The 19,505-nt window shown below is 34.2% G+C and overlaps 10 protein-coding genes across 10 annotated transcripts, besides 1 other annotated feature; 8 read left to right on the forward strand and 2 right to left on the reverse strand.

Moving 5' to 3' along the window:
- Positions 1–80: 80 nt before the first annotated feature.
- TVAGG3_0456320 (phosphoprotein phosphatase protein) lies at positions 81–1,484 on the reverse strand (the record flags this gene model as incomplete). The annotated part of the gene is made up of 1 exon (XM_001311658.1): positions 81–1,484. The coding sequence occupies one exon, from the start codon at positions 1,482–1,484 to the stop codon at positions 81–83; it is 1,404 nt and encodes a 467-aa protein (XP_001311659.1).
- Positions 1,485–1,657: 173 nt separating this feature from the next.
- TVAGG3_0456330 (hydrolase activity, acting on ester bonds) lies at positions 1,658–2,443 on the forward strand (the record flags this gene model as incomplete). Its single annotated transcript, XM_001311657.1, has 1 exon — positions 1,658–2,443. One exon carries the CDS (start codon positions 1,658–1,660, stop codon positions 2,441–2,443), a length of 786 nt encoding a protein of 261 aa, XP_001311658.1.
- Positions 2,444–2,477: 34 nt separating this feature from the next.
- Positions 2,478–3,458, reverse strand: TVAGG3_0456340 (lipase; the record flags this gene model as incomplete). The annotated part of the gene is made up of 1 exon (XM_001311656.1): positions 2,478–3,458. One exon carries the CDS (start codon positions 3,456–3,458, stop codon positions 2,478–2,480), a length of 981 nt encoding a protein of 326 aa, XP_001311657.1.
- Positions 3,459–3,679: 221 nt separating this feature from the next.
- Positions 3,680–5,200, forward strand: TVAGG3_0456350 (VPS9 domain family; the record flags this gene model as incomplete). The annotated part of the gene is made up of 1 exon (XM_001311655.1): positions 3,680–5,200. The coding sequence occupies one exon, from the start codon at positions 3,680–3,682 to the stop codon at positions 5,198–5,200; it is 1,521 nt and encodes a 506-aa protein (XP_001311656.1).
- A 43-nt stretch (positions 5,201–5,243) lies between these two features.
- On the forward strand, positions 5,244–5,760 carry TVAGG3_0456360 (YjbQ-like superfamily; the record flags this gene model as incomplete). The annotated part of the gene is made up of 1 exon (XM_001311654.2): positions 5,244–5,684. One exon carries the CDS (start codon positions 5,244–5,246, stop codon positions 5,682–5,684), a length of 441 nt encoding a protein of 146 aa, XP_001311655.1.
- A 710-nt stretch (positions 5,761–6,470) lies between these two features.
- TVAGG3_0456370 (ATPase activity, coupled to transmembrane movement of substances) lies at positions 6,471–8,705 on the forward strand (the record flags this gene model as incomplete). The annotated part of the gene is made up of 1 exon (XM_001311653.2): positions 7,095–8,705. The coding sequence occupies one exon, from the start codon at positions 7,095–7,097 to the stop codon at positions 8,703–8,705; it is 1,611 nt and encodes a 536-aa protein (XP_001311654.1).
- A 1,248-nt stretch (positions 8,706–9,953) lies between these two features.
- Positions 9,954–10,511, forward strand: TVAGG3_0456380 (RNA polymerase II transcription regulator recruiting protein; the record flags this gene model as incomplete). The annotated part of the gene is made up of 1 exon (XM_001311652.1): positions 9,954–10,511. The coding sequence occupies one exon, from the start codon at positions 9,954–9,956 to the stop codon at positions 10,509–10,511; it is 558 nt and encodes a 185-aa protein (XP_001311653.1).
- Positions 10,512–11,047: 536 nt separating this feature from the next.
- Positions 11,048–14,038, forward strand: TVAGG3_0456390 (uncharacterized protein; the record flags this gene model as incomplete). Its single annotated transcript, XM_001311651.1, has 1 exon — positions 11,048–14,038. The coding sequence occupies one exon, from the start codon at positions 11,048–11,050 to the stop codon at positions 14,036–14,038; it is 2,991 nt and encodes a 996-aa protein (XP_001311652.1).
- A 52-nt stretch (positions 14,039–14,090) lies between these two features.
- Positions 14,091–15,536, forward strand: TVAGG3_0456400 (protein phosphatase regulator protein; the record flags this gene model as incomplete). Its single annotated transcript, XM_001311650.1, has 1 exon — positions 14,091–15,536. The coding sequence occupies one exon, from the start codon at positions 14,091–14,093 to the stop codon at positions 15,534–15,536; it is 1,446 nt and encodes a 481-aa protein (XP_001311651.1).
- Positions 15,537–15,731: 195 nt separating this feature from the next.
- On the forward strand, positions 15,732–17,375 carry TVAGG3_0456410 (copine family; the record flags this gene model as incomplete). Its single annotated transcript, XM_001311649.1, has 1 exon — positions 15,732–17,375. One exon carries the CDS (start codon positions 15,732–15,734, stop codon positions 17,373–17,375), a length of 1,644 nt encoding a protein of 547 aa, XP_001311650.1.
- A 1,399-nt stretch (positions 17,376–18,774) lies between these two features.
- Positions 18,775–19,505: part of a mobile genetic element that runs on past the window's edge.

Here is a 19,505-nt window from a genome sequence, read left to right on the forward strand (position 1 = left end):
AATATACCAAACTTTTAATAAAAATATTAGCCGGCTGTTACCTTGAAAAAAATCAAAAGTAAATTTAATTTTTTTCATTTTCAAAAGTTTTGCAACATTTTGTTGACTCTCTTTGATAAGGGACTTAAGTTCCTCCTAGGACGAATCTTCCTAACAGAAACACAGCTTCCAGATCTTAACTTCTTAAAAATCTTTTTCTTCTTTGTTGAAATCTTACGAGGTTTCATCTTAATGCATACCGATTCATCATCAGATATTCCATCTGGTGAGCTGAAATGGTATATCTTCGGCGATTGTTCATTCACTTTCTGGTTATGTTCTTTGATTTGATGCTTTTTAGAAAGATTCGGCTTTTCTGAGTGCTCATCTTCAACAAACTTCTTCAGTTTCTTAGCTCTGGCTTTGGCATGCTTGCATCTAATGAACTGGTTTGGAATTGAAAATTGAAAATCAGAATCGTTATGCCTGAGTACGCTCGAATCTGTAAGTTTGAACAAATTAGATGACATATCTAGGGTTGTGACATCAACAAAGTCGATCTCTGTAGAAGAAATCTTATTAGCCAAACTCTTGAAAGTAAATGCTTCAATATTGCCATTATCTGAAATAAAAAGAACACCGCAATCATTTGATGCTCGGCAGTAATTAGATGAGCTAAATACTGTGACAATCTTTCCATCAAATGAGTAATTAATTCCATGAGTGGCAAGTTCATGACCTCTTATTACGAGAGATAATTTATTTTCTGTTTCAAAGTCTATAAGGTGCTTTTTTCCGAAAAGATTACCAAAACCTCTCAGATTTTTTTCATATTGAGTAGCTTCTTGAAACGGATCGGACCATAGGAGATCCATTGCAACAGAATTCTTGTGAACTCTTGAAAAAGGTCTCTTGATATTTGAAATTTGTTTCAGAGAAGTAAATTGCGGTCCAATTCCGCCATGAACGCAGAGAATAGAGGAGTTTATGAGTGCACCCATTGGAGTATAATCAAATACCTCTATAAATTTTTCAAATAATGCCTGAGAATTATATTTCTTTTGAATTTCGTTTTTGAATCCGTACCTGCTACAAATATTTGACGCTTCATGATTTCCTCTAATAATAAATATATCATTTGGATATTTTAGTTTCATCAAATATATTAATGTCAGCGTTTCTAAGGAGAACTCTCCACGATCAACAATGTCTCCTAGGAACAAGTATCTGGTAAAAGGAGGGGCGCCTTGATTCTTGATAATTCTTAGAAGATCAAAAAAATTACCATGAAGATCACCTACAATCATTATAGGAGGCTGTATAGTGAGTAAAGTTTGTTCCGTTGAGTATAACTGTTTAATCGAATCCGCAAGATGCGTAAGATATACTTCAGGAAAGAGTGGCATTAATAATGATTTTGGATTCCCATCTATGCTGAGATCCTCTATAAGGGAAAGCATCATATCTAGCATTAAGTCTGGATCATATTTCTGATTGGGAGGCATTGAATACAAAAAAAAATTTACCTTTACAAAATTCTGAGAAACTATGCGATCTTTACATCATCATGTAGAAATTCAGAAGAAATAATCGTAATCTGACAATAAGCAGATAAATAAGTCAAATGTCAAATTTTGTTCTCAATCTGGAAAAGTAATGTCAAATTATTCATTAAGACATGGAATACGTTGATACTCATTGCCATTTAGATGATATATATGATAGATTAAAAGTCGACCGTAATACTCCACTTGATGAAGTTGCAGCTAAATGGGAGCCGGGATTCGCAGGCTGTGTTACAGTATTTAGTGAATCATTTGAATCTACTCTTCATTTCTTGAATATGGGCAATCCAAAGATCCATGGAGCATTAGGAATCCATCCACATAATGCAAACATCTACAATGATGAACTTGAGGCAGCTTTAATTGAAAATTTAAAGCACCCTTCAATTGTAGCTCTTGGAGAAATAGGTTTGGATTACCATTACGATAACAGTCCACGAGATATACAAAAGGCATGTTTTGCTCGTCAGGCCAAACTTGCTGTCAAACTCGGCCTACCAATAGTCATACATACACGAGAAGCTGAAGACGATACAATAGAAATTATCAAAGAATGCATTCCAAAAGACCATAAATTCCATATCCATTGCTATACAGATTCGTACAAACTTCCAGAATTTGTCCTTCCAAACTATCCAAATGCATTCTTTGGATTTACAGGAGTTCTTACATTCAAAAACTCTAAGCAAGTTCAAGAAGTATGCACAAAAATCCCAATGGATCGTATTTTATCCGAAACAGACGGTCCATTCATGGCTCCAATTCCATTCCGCGGCAAGCCAGCTACTCCAGGCCATGTTCCTTACATTATTAAGAAGATTGCAGAACTACATAATATTCCTCCAGAGGAAGCTTTCAGAATTTGCCGCGAAAACTGCCGCAAAATGTATGGATTTTAGAAATAAAGATTTATTATTATTAAAGAATACAAATTTAGTCTAAATCGAGTCCGGCTGTTGGTTCCTTTGCAGCAGGAGCTTCTTGCTTATCATATGCTTTGTGCAATACTTGTGAGTAAAATTTAATGTAATGCTGCTGAACACCAATCATCAATCCGAAGAAATTAATTCCCATATTTTCATCATACGGAATAACATGATATGATGTAACACCTGTCCAATAATCTGTTCTCTGGACTACATGAAGAAGAGTTCCGCTAAGTGTTGGTGATTGTGGATCAACGTTTGTAGCCATTTCAACTAATTTGTCAAGTTTGACATCTAAAACAGCAGCAACATTATTCAATTGCTGTTTGTCTGTAACACCTTGGCCAGCAACGATGTTTTGCATCATTCCTGCAATTGTAGACTTTAATCCTTGAATTGCCTGGGCTTGATTTGGTCCTGGTGGAGCCATAGCATTAAGAGGCATGGATACATTCTTATTTGTAACCTTTGGTACAATATCTTCACCATAAATTACTGAAGTCATCCAATCACGGGTTTGGTCAGCAATTTCCTTTGAAAATACTGGGAACTGTGCGAAATTGTAGCAATCAACATTCGTGTAATGCTTTTCGAGTCTTAAAACGGTGGAAACACCAATTGATGTTGCAGCACCAAGAGAATGACCAATAACATGGATTTGGCCTTTGCATTGTTTAAGAATTTCCTCATTGTCTTCTACAATTTTGCGTGCAGCGTCTAAAATTCCCTTGTGAGCTTTTCCATTTAAGAAAGGAACAAGATCGATTTCGAGAACAATTTCAAAATCATTAGCATCTGTAGCTCCACGGGTGCATACGAAATAATCATTACCTTCTGAAGCAATAAAATAAACTGGTAATTTTTCATTTTGTCCGCCAGCAGCTTTAATTTCTGTAACACCAGCTGGAAGATTAACGCCATCAAAATGTGCAAGAATATTGAGGCAGTGAAGCATATATTCCTTGTTCAAACGTGCTTCGTAATCCATTTTTGGAAATATATAAGTGGCCAGCCAATTATTAAATTAATTCAATACTGATTGCGATCATTCCCCAATTAATTAAAGTGTATTCCCCATAAATTTATGAAAGATTGAAAGGAATGCCAACATTCAATACTATTATCCAAGGATATCTTATTTTCGGAAATATAATATGGATAATCGGTATCTTCAAAATTTTGTGTCAAATTTCATAAAAAATATAAAATATGACAACTGACGAAAAGAAGCAAAGACAGCTGTCCAAAATAGATAACATTGAGAATCTAGTTAGGCCTTTTACAGATAAAGAGCGAGAATTTCTTTCATCAGCAACATTTATTGAATACCAATTATTTAAAGTTTATCATGTTAATCCATATGATTACAAAGCATACAACAAGGCATTGGAATCGATACAGACTGTTTACGATAAAGTTATTGAAGAAATTGCTGATTACAAAAAGAAACAAGCTGATCATTGCCGCAAAGTTTCTCGATTAAGAAAGAAAGAAGTAATGTACAGAGCTCAGTTTAATGATATTTCAAGAAATCAAAAATATCTTTGGAAATCATTAAGATGTCATCATAAAATCAAAAAGCTTGAGCAATATTCGAATCTTATCGATGACGTAATACTACATCTAATCATGGCTCAGAAATTTATTGATGACATGCAACAATTACATCTTGTTTTTAATATCGAATTTCAGAGGAAAATTATCAGAGAAATATTACATGCATTCAAGCTTGATACAAAGCTTGTTCAAATCAAATCGCATCTCAAGAAAATCAGAAGAAGAATACGATCATGCAAAGATCCAAATCGTGCCTGGTATATGGATCATGAAAAAGGAATTTATGGATTTTCTGGAAAATTTTATGATCCAAAGCAATCATTTTATCCAATTAGTGAGGCAGATCATTTATTTGAAGAATATTTCACACTTTACAAAAATGATGATGGACTTGCCAAATTTTACAAAGGAATGGAATTAATTCTGAACAATCCGAGTGTTTCAGGACAAGTTTTATTTGAGATTTCCGAATTCTTTGCTGACAAGGCCATTAAGAAAGATGAAAAGGCTAAAGAAATCTTTTTCATCCTTCTTTCTCGCCAAATGTTTGGAAAATTATACCCAAAGATTTTCAAACCGATGTCAGATGAAGAAAGTAAAGAAATCGCCTCAAGAATACAGTTTTTCAGGAACTACTCCATGGATGTTTTCATTGCAAATAAGAAAATGTTCCCGAATTTACTGATTTCGATTCCAATTTCAACGATTGGAAACGACAACCCTTATTCGACAGTCATTTTCCATCTGGAAGATCTTCAATATCAATACAACCCAATCGATTTTTGCTACTTAACACTTCAAATCATCGATAGACTCCAAGAAACGGCATGCATGATCGAAAGAGATCTTGAAGAGCGTACATCAGGCAAGCTCACTGCTTTATCCGATCATTTGCTTTGTGTGGATGATATCATTGACGTTTTAGTTGTTTTACTTCTTATCTCGCAGCAGATTGAGATAGGACATCTTATCTCATTGTATGAGCCATACGTAAATGCACTCATGCTCCCACAAAAGTTTTCATTTTCTTTCTTGACTCTCAGCACAGCTTGGAAGAAAATCGCCACTACAAACGTTGAGGATTTCAAGGTGCAAGCCAAATGCATTGTATCACAATCTCTTGATGTTGAGCCTCTTGGAATCGAAAAAAGTGCTGAAAAAAAATCGAATTGAAATTTTGTATGAGTAAAAAGTGTCAATTATATTTTTGTAAAAAATGATGAAATGTTTCCAAAAAACTATTTCTCTCCCAAACTATCCACGTGGTTCCCATTTAATTACTGAACTTATTGTTAGGCAAATCCCAGAAATGAAAAAAGTAACAGCAGGCCTGATGAATTTACTCATTCAACACACAAGCGCTTCGATTACTATTAATGAGAACTGTTGTGCTGATGTAAGAACAGATCTCAATGCTTGGATGGATAAAACAATTCCAGAAAACTTTCCATGGGATCATACTGATGAAGGCGCCGATGATATGCCAGCTCATGTTAAATCTTCTGTCATGGGTGTTTCTTTAAATATACCAATTACTAATGGACAGCTAAATTTAGGAACATGGCAAGGAATTTACCTTAATGAACACAGGAATCGCGGAGGCTCGCGAAAAATAGTTATAACAGTTACCGGTATGGTAGATGAAGAAAACTTATAACTAATAAGATATGTATAACGCGTGTTTATTGATTTATTGAGGTAAAATCGATTAAACTATCCAAATAAGCCTAATTTAATTTTATATATTTAATAAAATCACTATTGTCAAGTTGTATGCCTAAAATGAAAGATATCTGATGTCACTAACTGTTTGAAATTATCATTTGGTGAGACCCTCGATTCGAGTAGGGAAAAATACTCATACACATGCACAATTATCGCTAGATAGAACACGAATGAGCCAGATGCTGAACAAGTAGAATTGAATGAGTAAGAAGAGTCAATTGTCTTCTCAATTGTTTCTGAAACAAAATCTGCTTATATCATGTGCAGTGTGACATCTTATTGTATAAAGATATAGACTACTACTCAATGAATTTTGTTGTTTTAAAGTGCTAGGATTTTGTTTCAATATCTGCTTGCAGTTCCACAAGTTGATTCTGAAGCTTTTCCCTCTCTGTTTATTGGTCTGTCCACTTAAATAAGGAAAGTATCAGCTAGATGAAAATATATTCGATGTGTATTGGAAATAAAAGAAACAAAAGCAAAAGGTATTTAAAATGATTAACATGCCTGCGATAATGGGAAATATCTCTGAATTGGCATTCTTTGCATGTGTATTTTTCGAAGCCGATAAATTCATATGAAAGCTGACAAAAATAGTTGGAAATCTCCCTTTGTTTATTTGTTTGTTTTTTATTAATAAAGTAGTTAAAATTCAATGTTAAATTCGCGATCAATTTTGATTTGTTTCTCAGAAAATTTTGGATCACGATGAGGATATTTTTGTTAAAAAGGAGAAATGATTGAAATTAAACGATCTTTAATGGACATAAGCAAAGGTACAGGTAAATTGACATCTATAAACTCGTTTAGATGCTGGATGCGTATAGTAATACTGATGCGTGCAAAATCTTACCGCTATTGGCCCTTATTTTTCTGTTCCTTTTCTTTAATTTTTGCTAATGCCGCCAATGCAACGCATATAAATACTGTTCCTTCTAAAAATTTCACATTTTCTTATTATTTCGCAATCAAAGAATATCCACAATCAAACAAAATTATTATTCGCCCAGATACATTTGAAAATAGACTTATTGGTAACATCTCATACGAATCTCTTCATCCAGAACTAATTCGATACAAGAACACAACAGGCGGAACTTATTTTTTTGATAAAGGTGATACATACGATATCAGTTCTTCAGATAATCTAACCAAAATCAATATTACCTCTTTTTCAAGCGATCACTTCATCTTCCTAGACAAGATTTCAAAAATGCAAAATATTTCGCAAACTAATGCGTCTCTTTATTCATATAGAAGTTACAAAACTCGCAAAGCTTTTGCTTAGGAAGTTTGGATCTTCGTAACCATTTATTTCTTTTATATGACAAGTAATTTTAACATGTTGAGTAATTGGATGCATGATAAGACATTAGTGCTCATGAACACATCTGGTATTAGTGATATAATCCTCTGGGCTGGTTTTGTCTTTATAGACCTGTTCTTTTGTGTTGTTTCTTCTTTGATTTTTGCAATTTTCGAAACAACGCACGATGCATACAGAAGTGCTAAAGTTAACTTCGGAGAATTGTATGCATTTCTTCTACTTGCGTCTTTTTCCCTTTATTTTATTGGAATTTGTTTTGTTCCTCTTTTTAACACTCCTAAGAAGTTTGGATTCCTCGTCCTTTATTACTTGATTACTGTAGAAGTTGGCTGGGCCATAGCCATAATCCCTGGCTTCCAATACCAGCATTTAGATTTAGTATTTCCGGCTTGCACTGTACAGAGCTATTTCTCTAACATGGGCCAAGCTGAGATAGATCCTGATCATCCATACGTAGTTCATTCGAACAAAACTCTTATTGCTGCCTTAGTTGTTCAAATTATTGTTTTAACTTTTATTTTCGTGTTCATGATTTTGATAGCCCCGAAAAAATGGGGTATTCCTGAGATAGGAATAACAAAAATGTTCTCTCTGTCGGCTTGGAAAAGGTTCTTCAAGTTCAAAAATGACGTAGTCCCTGCAAATTTAGGTGACACCCCCTATCTTTCTGTTTCGAACCTCACAAAAGTATATACAGGTAAGAAAACAATAAAAGCTATTGACTCTCTTGACTTCACTGTAGGTCGTGGAGAAACAATTTTGATTATAGGTCCAAATGGAAGCGGAAAAACTACATTATTATCTTCATTAACAGGAGCAATTCCATGTGATGAAGGAAAACTCAAGGTGAATGGTTTCAATGCTGACTTCATTGACCTCCAGAAGTGTACTGGCTTCTGCTACCAAGAAAATGTATTTGCAGAAGGATTGAACGTTAAGCAGCACCTACAATTCTTCGGCCGATTAAGAGGAGCTTCAAAGGAAGAGATCCAAGACCATATTGATTATATTACCTCCAAACTTGGAATCGAAGATCTTTTGAACAAAGACCCTGCAAAGCTCTCTGGCGGTCAGAAGAGGTGTGTTTCAGTCGCAATGGCCTACATTGGCGCGCCACCGTTAGTAATCTTGGACGAACCGACATCTGGAGTTGATGTCTACCGAAGACAGCTTCTTTGGAAGATTGCCTCTTACTTTGAGAATACCACTACGCTCATTGCAAGCCACAGTTTGGAAGAAGGCGAAAGCGTCGCAAGTCGAATTTTCGTGATGGACGGTGGAAACCTAATTTTTATGGGAACCCCTTCAGAATTACGTGCTAAATATAAATGTGGATACAGATTGAAGTTTTTGATGGACGATGAAACACAAGTTGTAGATAAAGCTGAAGAAGTGCTGAAACTCGTTCAGCAAACAGTCCCAAGTGCTGTTTTAGACTATGAAATGGCAGATTCAATTATGGTTCCTGTTTGTGATCAAGTTCTGAAATTGCTCAAAATTATGGATGAAAGTGTCAAAGAATTGGGAATAAATGGATACACTATCACCGTTGAAGCACTTGAACACATTATGTTGAGAATGATCGCAGACAAAGATCAAGACATGTCAGGAAATAAATTTAATTAAATAGATTATAGAATTTATGTTATAAATATTTGTTATATAATTATACTATTTTATTTGCAAAACTTTTTTTAATATTAATCGATTAATACATGTAAAAACACAAATTTACGAGTGTACTTTTATATTAGATAGTCTTATACTAAGAAATGTATTTGATAGGTACATAAGTCATAAAATATGCTTTGAAAACCTAATAATATGTTTTGAATTTAAAGAGATTTTTTAAAATTTCGTAATTTATTTGATAAAATGATAACATCGAGGATACAATATATGTTATGCTGCATAATTTTGAATAATACAAAATTCAAATTCAAGATGTGTCAATCGATAATATTATGCAGAAATAAAATTCATCTTTAGGTGTATACGTAGTGTTTTTAAAATGTTAACATCTAATTATACATTTTTACGGTTAAAAATTTTTTTGAAATAATATTTTTATTGAAAATGTTCATATCGACTAAATATTTTCTATGTAATCAAGTATAAAAGAATTCTTTTTAACCTTCCCATTGTTGCTCTCAAAAATATAATCATGATTTTGAAAGGATCGCAACAAAATGAGATTAATAAAAATATTGTTTTTGAAATATTGTGCCAAAAAGCTGAAATGAATTTTCGCGTGAAATCAATTTGAAGAAATTTTTGAGAAAATTATTCGATAATCAACGTATAACTGAAAAGAAGGTTGTTTTCAAACCATATGGTAATGAACAAGATTTGGTTATAAAATAATTTAGGAAAAGGCGGTTTCCTCAGAAAATTGTAATTATAAATCATATTCGAATGATCTTGAAATTTAAATATCGAATGTAAATCCAAACATCCACTTCTCCTTATTGAAAAAATAATCATCATAAAACATATTTCTCATTCAAAAGTTCATAACAATAAAAAATAAAAAAATTGATCGGATAAAAGTTAATACAATGTTATCTCATGTCTCTCTATATAAATAATTTGAATTGTATACTCAAAAATCTATTGTTATTTGCGGTTGAAATCTGTTTTTAATAAAAAGTGCAGTTATTTTTTGACATTTAATTTTCTATATTAGATTCTATTTATAAATTTGCTGATTTTTAAACAAATTTCAAGAGTTTCATTGCCAAACCGATAAATTCTCAAAAGAACCTCTATTCAAATCAAAAACTCAGAATAATGATATACGAATGGAATGCAAATAATTCCTCCAAATTTGTGGTTTTATACTTTTGAGAGAATTATTCATTTTCAAATTTTATCATGTTTGATTCTGTTGACTTGCAGGAATATTCTGTTGATAATGGGACACTTAGAAAACGCTTTACTAAGCAAGAAGACCAATTAATTCAATATCTTTATGAGAAGAAAGGAATTAAAAGTTGGGTTGAGATAGGAAGAAGAGTTCCCGGTCGTACAGCACGCCAATGCCGTGATCGCTACAAGAATTATTTATTTAAAGGACTTGTAAAGAGGCCATGGACTCCAGAAGAAGATCAACTAATTATTGCAAAATATAAGATATTTGGAGCACATTGGGTCAAGATTTCTCAATTTCTCAATGGAAGATCTGGCAATAATGTCAAGAACAGATGGCATAAATATCTTTGTAAAAACTTCCCAAAATATGACTCAACAAGCCAATCAGCTGAAGAAAGCCAACATGAACCAATTCAAGAGTCTATTCATGAAGTCCCTGCTGAAAATACCCAAAAGGAAGCCAAGTTTTACCAAAAGATTACCTTCCCTGAGATTTTAACATCTAGACCATGGGAAATTATCCTTCCTCATGAAGTAAGTCATTATATGACTGTTGCTTGAAACTCAGTATTTTGTATTTTGTCATGTTATTTTTGTTATTATGTATTTCTTTTAGTAAACTAATACGGATTTTAATAAAATTTAATTATGTGATGTCCAATAGTTGAGTGCTGTGGTTTGTTATAATATCGATGAAGTTCAATATACAAGTCACATTTTAAACATCTTAAACAGGTAATTAGTCAATACATTTAAAAATGTGTTTTCCATATGTTTTTAGTGAGAATATTTTTTGTTACAGACTAGAATTATTTATTCTTCCAGATCCATTAAGTCTAATAATGATGTTTTATTACAGAAAAGCGAATAAGCATTGAACATCTATAATGTCCTTGGCCAACATTAGCTAAATCTATGATATTTATATCTTCCAAAATTTCGAAATTCATGAAAATATAATATCTTGAGCCGAAAAACATTGAAATATACTGATATATTGGAATGTTTTGTACACGTGCGAATAGAGCTACTTTTAATTCTTTTTTCGTATGTTATCAGAAAAAAAAAGGTGTAGCAAAATAATCAAAAATAGTCATATGAAGGATACCCTCAAATCTCTCTATAGAGGGATGAGAGGGTGTCATGATCCTTCTCAGCAAAGTATTGAAGAGTATGTTTCGAGCTTTCATCAATGGTTATACTCGATTCTGAAAAGTTCTGACAAATTCTCAAATGAACTCAAGGCAAAATCATTTATTCTCAATAATCTTACTTTATCCACAGATATATGCAAGCGATTTCCAACTAAATCACAAGGTATTTTAGTAAATATGATCGAAATCCTCCGAATTCTTTTGCAGCCAGTCGAATACAATAACATCAGAAATGTCTCATGGCAATCTATAATTCAAATTGTCAATATATTTTCAGAATACGTTCCATTTCAAGCCTTTGCGTATTTATTTCTAACTGCATTTTATTGTGATCCAGATACAGTTGACAAATTTTCTTTAGGGCCGAATGTAGATAGTATTTTGCTGCAAACAAAAGAGATATCGAAAAAAATCAGCAATTCTGAAGTTCGATTATCATTTTATTGGGCTGAATTATATGTTACGTATGTTTTTCCACAGATACTTAATTCGAGGATTGAAGCTGACTGTGGAAAAAGCTGCATTTTCTTAATAATAACGAGCATAATTACAAAGTTAGGAAACGGTGTCAACATTTTCATAAACATTCCTATTTCAGGTGTATCTGGTAAAACTGAAATAGTTGATGATAATTTTTGCATTCTTTTGCTAAAAGGCATAAATTTCATCAACGATTCTGATTCCTTGATTTTTCCTACTCACAAATTACTAAATTCTCTGATCTCATATCACGGAATTCCGATTTCTACATCAGATGACCTGCAATCTCCCCAATTCAGCTTGGTCAGCACCTTCTTTGCTCCTTCCCACGAAACAGCTGTCATTTTGGATAGGATCAGCAACAACGACGCGCTAAATTACCAAGTGACTCGCTTAATTATAAAGATGTTTTCGATGATCAACTCTTTCCCTGACCCTGTTGCAAAGAAGCAGATGATTGAGCAGCACATCATCAGATCGCGAATATTCCTAGCTCAATCAGCCGGAATGGGCAGAAGCGCGAAATTTATCATTGAACTATCGCAATCCCTTGTACAATTGAAGAAACCATTGTTTGCCAAATTGTTAGTTCTGATACTGAATGTAATTAGTGATGTCTGCATCACAGATATTGGGTCACTGTTCACTATCTACTCATGCATGGAAATGGCGAGCGAGTACTTGCAAGGAGACAACGAACTCAAGTCTGTTCTAGCGCATATATCAGCCCAGCTTGCACTGATTTCGATGAAGTGCATCTGCGGAGTTGATTCGCACGCTTCGAACTGCGATGTATATGACAACCACGTTCTGAGAGAACTTACTCTGTTTATAAATCCGGAAAAGGAAAATTTGGACTCTTCACTGGAATTTCCACCGAATTATTTCTTCCAACCGAATTTAAACGCTAAAGATGAAAACGCTCGCTTGTTTGTGTACAACTTCCTCGAAGTGTTCGGAGTCACTCGCCACCACTTCATCATTGCCATCTTCGCAACCACATGGCTCCAGGCATTTAAATTCCAAACGCCAACTGACTTGAGGTTCTTCTCAACGGACTTGGTGTCGCTCCTCCTCCAGGTCCTGCCTTCGCTCTCGGTCAGAGCATTGCAAATTATATCGGAAATCGCTCATGCTTCACAAAACGAGAAATTTCAGAAAAAATCAGCAGTGAAATACTTAGTTTACTTAATGGAGATGATGGGATCCAAGGAAAAGGACATAAGGGCTATGGCCGCTCAGTGTGCAATGACTTACTTCCTGTGTGGACAAACTCTGTCGTACAGCTTACTTCCGAAAATTGTAGATTATTTGGATAGTTTGCCATCATTTAGAGTGACACCAATAGTCTGTAATTTCATAATATCATGTATCTCTATTGCAATTGCTTCCAATAACAAAGAAATGGAAAATAAAATAATCAAAATCTCTGGTAAGTGCTATGTGACTGAAGATATGATAACAAATATGAACATAGTGCTTTCTGCATCAAAGGAGGGAAGTACTGAGTTCCGGAAACGCACGAATTCTTTCATTGCGGAATGGAAACCATCAAATTTCATGTCTTGTTCACTTTTGCTGAGCTGTCCTTTCTTCTTTGACGAAATTAACTCTTACAACAGCTTCTTCTTTGACATAATCATCTCTTCGCTCGTATGTTTTGTTTCCGATCAGCAAAACTCGGATCTAAATTCTGACGCTGTGGCAGAATTTATCATGACGATTATGTCAAATATCAAAAATATTTCCCAGCTCACAGACAAAATCCAAGATCTTTACAGCTTCTGCCAAGAGATGAATATGAATCTGGACAGAATCACCGATTCATACGATCAAATGATTTATCTGTTCATGAAAAGGAGATCTCGATCATTTGTTAATCAGAATGATGTTATTGCGGCATACACTAGCGATAAAACCGAAGTAGTAACAGATAGTAGCAATTGTGTTACAGGAAAGAACCCCGAAATGTCATTTAAGTATAAAATAGAAGGAAGAGCCAATATGCTCTGCCAAATGATGCTTCAGCAAACATTCGGCCAAACTGAAGAAATATGTAACTCTATCAACTCAGTAACAAAAAAGGTGATTACGGTAATGATCGAAACACCAAAATCAAAGAGGCAAAAGCAGTTTGTTGAAATGCTTGGTCAGAGATTTGATACGAAAATAATAAGAAAAACGCCTCTCCTTGACATTGTTTTCGATTTAAATTTAGCTGAGTCCGAATTTGCTGTCACTTTTTCACTTACCAAAAATACCACTCGAAATTTCCTTGAGATTTCTATCCTTCCTTGTGAAGGAAACTTCATAAATCTCATGGTGAAAGGAGAAAAGAGCTTCAACTCCTTCTCTGAAAGGTATATTGTGTCATTAAGAGATGCAGTGTGTATAACTCTGTCTTCTATTTTGATGACATACCAAAAGCTTAATTTTTCTAAAAATGTAAACTAGTCTATTCAAAAATAATTTTTTTTTACAACGGGAAAATAAAAAAGTTACCTTTATGAATATCTTTGGACCGAAAATTATATCTCTTTCGGTCAAACATCCTCCCCAATTAGCTCCATTAAAGATTAGGGAGCCCCAGCCTCCAAATTCAAAAAGAACAGCTCATGGAGCAAGAAAATCTCAAAAAAATCAGCAGCAAATATCATCTCCAAGACCTTCATACAAATTAAGCATGCTTATAAAAGACTTACCGATTAGTTCACCGCGCCCATCAGTAAAAAGACCGGTTGCATTTCCGTCTCCACCACAATCACCACGCTCACCAAGACAAAATAACATAAACCCATCAAAAGTTTTATTAGACAAGGTTAATTATATGATAGAAAACCCAGTAATTAGTCCTCTCACCGAGTTTGAAAGAAAGATAGAAACCTTATCTTCGATCAATCATTTAGTACCAAGAATTTGGGATGGACAGCCCTCTAACATCCCTCGGCTCCTTGATCCCCTCTTTCGGATGATCAAAATGCATATATTTCAGCCTTTACCAAAGTTTTCTCCTTTTTTACTTTATTCAGAAACAAAAGTTGCTGTTTCTCGGCAATTTTGGCCAGCACTCTCAATAATATACAAAACTCTTGCATATATTATCAAAAACACTTCACATCAAGAATTGAACAACTATATCAATCAAGATTTCATAAAATCCCTCATGGGTGTTCTTCAATCACCAGATGCGAATGAATCTCTTGCTTCTGAAGACTGTATCACAGAAATTTTTGACAAATTTCTTCGTTATCAAGTTTTTATATTTAAAAGCGCTGTATCCCTTTTAAGCTCATTCGTAGATGGGGCAATAAATCATGTCTCAGTGGCGCCTTGCATCAGGCTCTCTCATTACTTCCTTCTCTTCAATAAAGTTGACTTACACTCGATCGCTTTCAATGTGGTCGCCCCCTTAATTTCGTGTCACTTTTCTTCCGATTACTTTGATGATTTAGAGAAGATAATCATGTTTTTGTGCGATAATGATCCTGGTTTGAATCCTTTTTTCAGCCAGTATCTCATAGCACACTTCCCTGCGAGCGACAGCGCCAAATCTTGCTTATTCCTTGATTTAATTGCAAGACTTGATGTCAAATGTCCAAACGAAGCATTCGTAAGGTTAGTAAGTGACTGCGTGATGTCGCCAAACTTCAGAGTTTCGCTGGCCGCGCTGCAGGTAATAACTCGTAATTTCATTCAGAGAAATCCAAGGGCAGCCAGGTTGCTAGTCAACAACGTAAGCAAGGCGAGGTCCCATTGGTGCGATATGGTCAGAGATTTAGCTCAAGTTATATATAAATTACTAATGGATGCCGACAGAGGCGCAATGCGAGCGGCATTGCATCTAAATGAGCGTGAAGCCAAGAAAGGAAAGGAAAAAGCTCAAATTTGGAAAGAAATTTTTGAAAAGAGCGGATCCGATATCAATAATATAGATTTTGTTTTTTGTTTGTAAATGTTATTTATGTATTACGGTTAGAATTTACTCAATCATCGGCTTTTCACAAAAATTATGAGGTTCCGTTGATTGAATACTAACTTCCTCGAAATATAAATTTTTCTTTGGGATTAGATATATAATGTGAATTTATCATTCAAACAAAAATTTATTTTTGTGATAAAAAATTTTTCATATTTTTTTTCATACTTCATGAATTCGATTGTATACGGTAGCCATTATCAGCAAAAACGCGGAAACCTAAATAGCGCTCAAGGTGCTATAGCAAATGTTTGTACCACAGACGTTGTTAACGAAAGTCCAATTGTTGATATCCATTTGTCTGCGAAAAACCTTCCAAAGCTTGACATTGGTAGCCAAAGTGATCCTTTGTGCGTTGTTTTCATCCCTATTAATGGACAATGGGTAGAAGCCGCCAGAACAGAAGTAATTTGGGATAATCCAAACCCATCTTGGGTAAAAATCATCAAAACCTACTACATCTTTGAAACAAATCAACCACTCAGATTTTGTGTTTATGATGCCGACTCAGAGAAAGCAGACCTTTCAAAACATGACTTTGTTGGACAGTGTGAAACAACTGTCCAACAAATCGTTAGCAATTTCGGTCATGATATTACTCTTGATTTGCATGATTCACATCATAACTCAAAGCGCGGCCAGCTTGTCATAACTGGCGAGCAAGCAGCAAATTGCACAGCTGTTGCCACATTCCAACTTGCTGTCCGAAACCTTAAGAAGATGCATACATTCTCTCGTAACAATCCATACATTATCCTTTCAAAGGGTAGCGAATCCGGCCGTTTGCTTCCTTCTTACAAATCTGAGTACTGCCGTAAATGTGCAAGCTGCACTTTCCGCCAGGCTGACGTTTCTCTGCAGTCGTTGTGTAATGGCGATCAAGAAGTACCGATCACCGTTTCTGTCTTCAACTTCCGCAGCGGCAAAGTTGATGAGCTAATTGGCAGCTTCTCTGCATCCCTCAACAGGCTCATGGAGAATCAAGGCCAAGAGTTCGAGCTGAAGGATACTAAAAACAAATCCGTCGGTTTCTTCAAATTTGTAACATTACAGATTGGCCATCGCCCAACATTCCTTGATTACATCCGCAGCGGCCTCCAACTCAACTTGATTACTGCGATTGATTACACTGCATCAAACGGAGACCCTCGCACACCAAACTCCTTGCACTATATCAATCCTTCCATGCCAAATCAATACGAAACCTGTATATGGTCGGTTGGAAGCATTGTTTGCCCTTACGACTCAGATCAGCAGTTCCCTGTTTTCGGATTTGGCTGCAAGATCAATGGCACTGTAAACCATTGCTTCCCAGTTACATTTAACCCACAGAACCCTAATGTCCCATCGTTGCAAGATATCGTCGGCGCCTACAGACATTCTTTGACTCAAGTACAGCTTTCTGGGCCAACACTGTTCGCTCCTATAATTACTAGCGCAACACAAGTTGCTCAAGCATCATTCGCCGAAAGTAGAACTTACACAATTTTGATGATTATCACAGACGGAATTATCAACGATATGAGAGAGACAATTGACGCCATTGTAGCAGCATCAGATGCTCCCCTCTCTATCATTATCATCGGTGTTGGTACCGCTGACTTCGGCGCAATGGATGTCCTCGACGCTGATGATGTACCACTTAGATCTTCGTCTGGAGTAGTGATGAAGAGAGATATCGTACAATTCGTTCCATTTAGACAGTTCGGAGCACAGGGAGGACCAGCTCTAGCTGCGGCTGTATTAGAGGAAGTTCCTCGCCAGGTCGACCAGTTCTGCCGCGCACACGGATTTGTTCCACAGCTTAAGCAATAATTATGAATATAGTTTTTATTATTATTTTTTACTAAAGACACATTTTAAATATTTGATATTGGATTCTACTTATCATTCATATTGAGCAAAATCAATATTGTAAATTTTAAAATTCTTCTTAAAAACAGGGAAGTGCCTTTGTATATGACATTATAAAAAATAACTGCTATTAGTTTTAGCAAAGAACATTGTAAACGCCTAGATTTTACACAAATTGAAAACATTAACATTGAAAATTTTGCTGAGTAATATTAAAAGAGGACTACTAATGCGTAGAATATATTCTCATCAAGAGATTTTTGAAAAGCAAAAAAATCAATTCCGGAATGGAGAAGAAAAATTGGAGTTCAAACATTTAAAGGCAAGATAATATGTTAACATAAAGTATTGTGCAATATTCATAAAACACTAGGTGCAATATTACGATTTTTGCCTGTAATCTGTTCATCTGCCACCAAAAATATGAAGGATATTCCTTGAAAAGGTTGTGTTTTATTAAAACTAATAAATTCATTGATAATAAAGCAAGTTATCCATAGCAATTAGCATGGCAAAGAATTTCGAGGATTTGTTGCTCATTCATTTTTGAAACTAAAACATCAGATTTATTAATACCTTTGTATCAAAGATATGATTTTTGAAAAATTTCAAGAATTAATTTGGAAACTTGGAATATCAGAGTTGTCTCTGGACATTAATATTAAAGTATGTATTTTGTGATGTAATATCAGAATATCTTTTAATGTGATCTGAAAACGAATGCATTTGTACAGATCGCTCTGAAATTGCAAAAAAATTATTGCATGGAAGCCATTAATAGAAAAAATTGAATTTTTCTTGGAAAGAAACATTTAGGCTTGTCAATGAAGCAAGAAAAGCTTCAATTTTTCAAAAATCAATCTCTCCAACAGTTGATCGAAATGATCAAGGAGTTGAGCTGTGCACTAAGATAGACAAGAAAATGTCTTCTAAAGTGGAAATTTTCAGAGAGACCTAGGTCGCGCCTGCCCAGTTATCTCCTTAATTTCGTCCTTTCAAATTTCGTGGCAGTATCTCAATTTATTTTCTAATTTTAATGAGAAAATCCTATTAGCAATATACTAAAGAGTATAAATGCCGGTAGACATATATTTTTTGAATAGTATCTGAAATAAAAAACCGATTTCTTAAGAAATTATTATCTGATAAAAAAATATTTAAATAATGTTTCTTATAGTATATTGGGAACAATATATTACGGTATGAAGTTTTTGAAAGCATGATGATTTCCTATCAAAATAATAAATGTGTCATTTGTAGGTTCTTTTTAAATATTTGGAATAATTTTATTATAATAAATCAAATCTTAGTAATGACATCGTCCATTTAATGATTTGATAATTTGATATAATTCAAATTTGGCAAACCCAAATTTTAGCTAAAAGTGACAGGGGAAAAAAACGTTTAGTATTAAAAAAAAGACCGATGAGAGCTTCGTTCGAAATATAGAGGGAACTGAGAATGCGCAACCATTCTCAGGGAATATTGGATGCTATTCCCGTTCCCTCTGTATGGAAAATTGAGGTTTTCAAAGGGAGTTAAAATAATATCAAATTTATACTAATTTACTTCAAAATACAAAAGTATTTGACAGCTAAAATTAGTTACTTTAGCAAGCCTATCAATACCCTTTTACGATTATTGTTACTTTTTCGAAATAAAAGTAAAAACAAATTTATACTAATTTACTTCAAAATACAAAAGTATTTGACAGCTAAAATTAGTTACTTTAGCAAGCCTATCAATACCCTTTTACGATTATTGCTACTTTTTCGAAATAAAAGTAAAAACAAATTTATACTAATTTACTTCAAAATACAAAAGTATTTGACAGCTAAAATTAGTTACTTTAGCAAGCCTATCAATACCCTTTTACGATTATTGTTACTTTTTCGAAATAAAAGTAAAAACAAATTTATACTAATTTACTTCAAAATACAAAAGTATTTGACAGCTAAAATTAGTTACTTTAGCAAGCCTATCAATACCCTTTTACGATTATTGCTACTTTTTCGAAATAAAAGTAAAAACAAATTTATACTAATTTACTTCAAAATACAAAAGTATTTGACAGCTAAAATTAGTTACTTT

The sequence above is a fragment of the Trichomonas vaginalis genome, chromosome V, assembly GCF_026262505.1.
Source record: "Trichomonas vaginalis G3 chromosome V, whole genome shotgun sequence".
Classification (NCBI taxonomy): Eukaryota; Parabasalia; order Trichomonadida; family Trichomonadidae; genus Trichomonas; species Trichomonas vaginalis.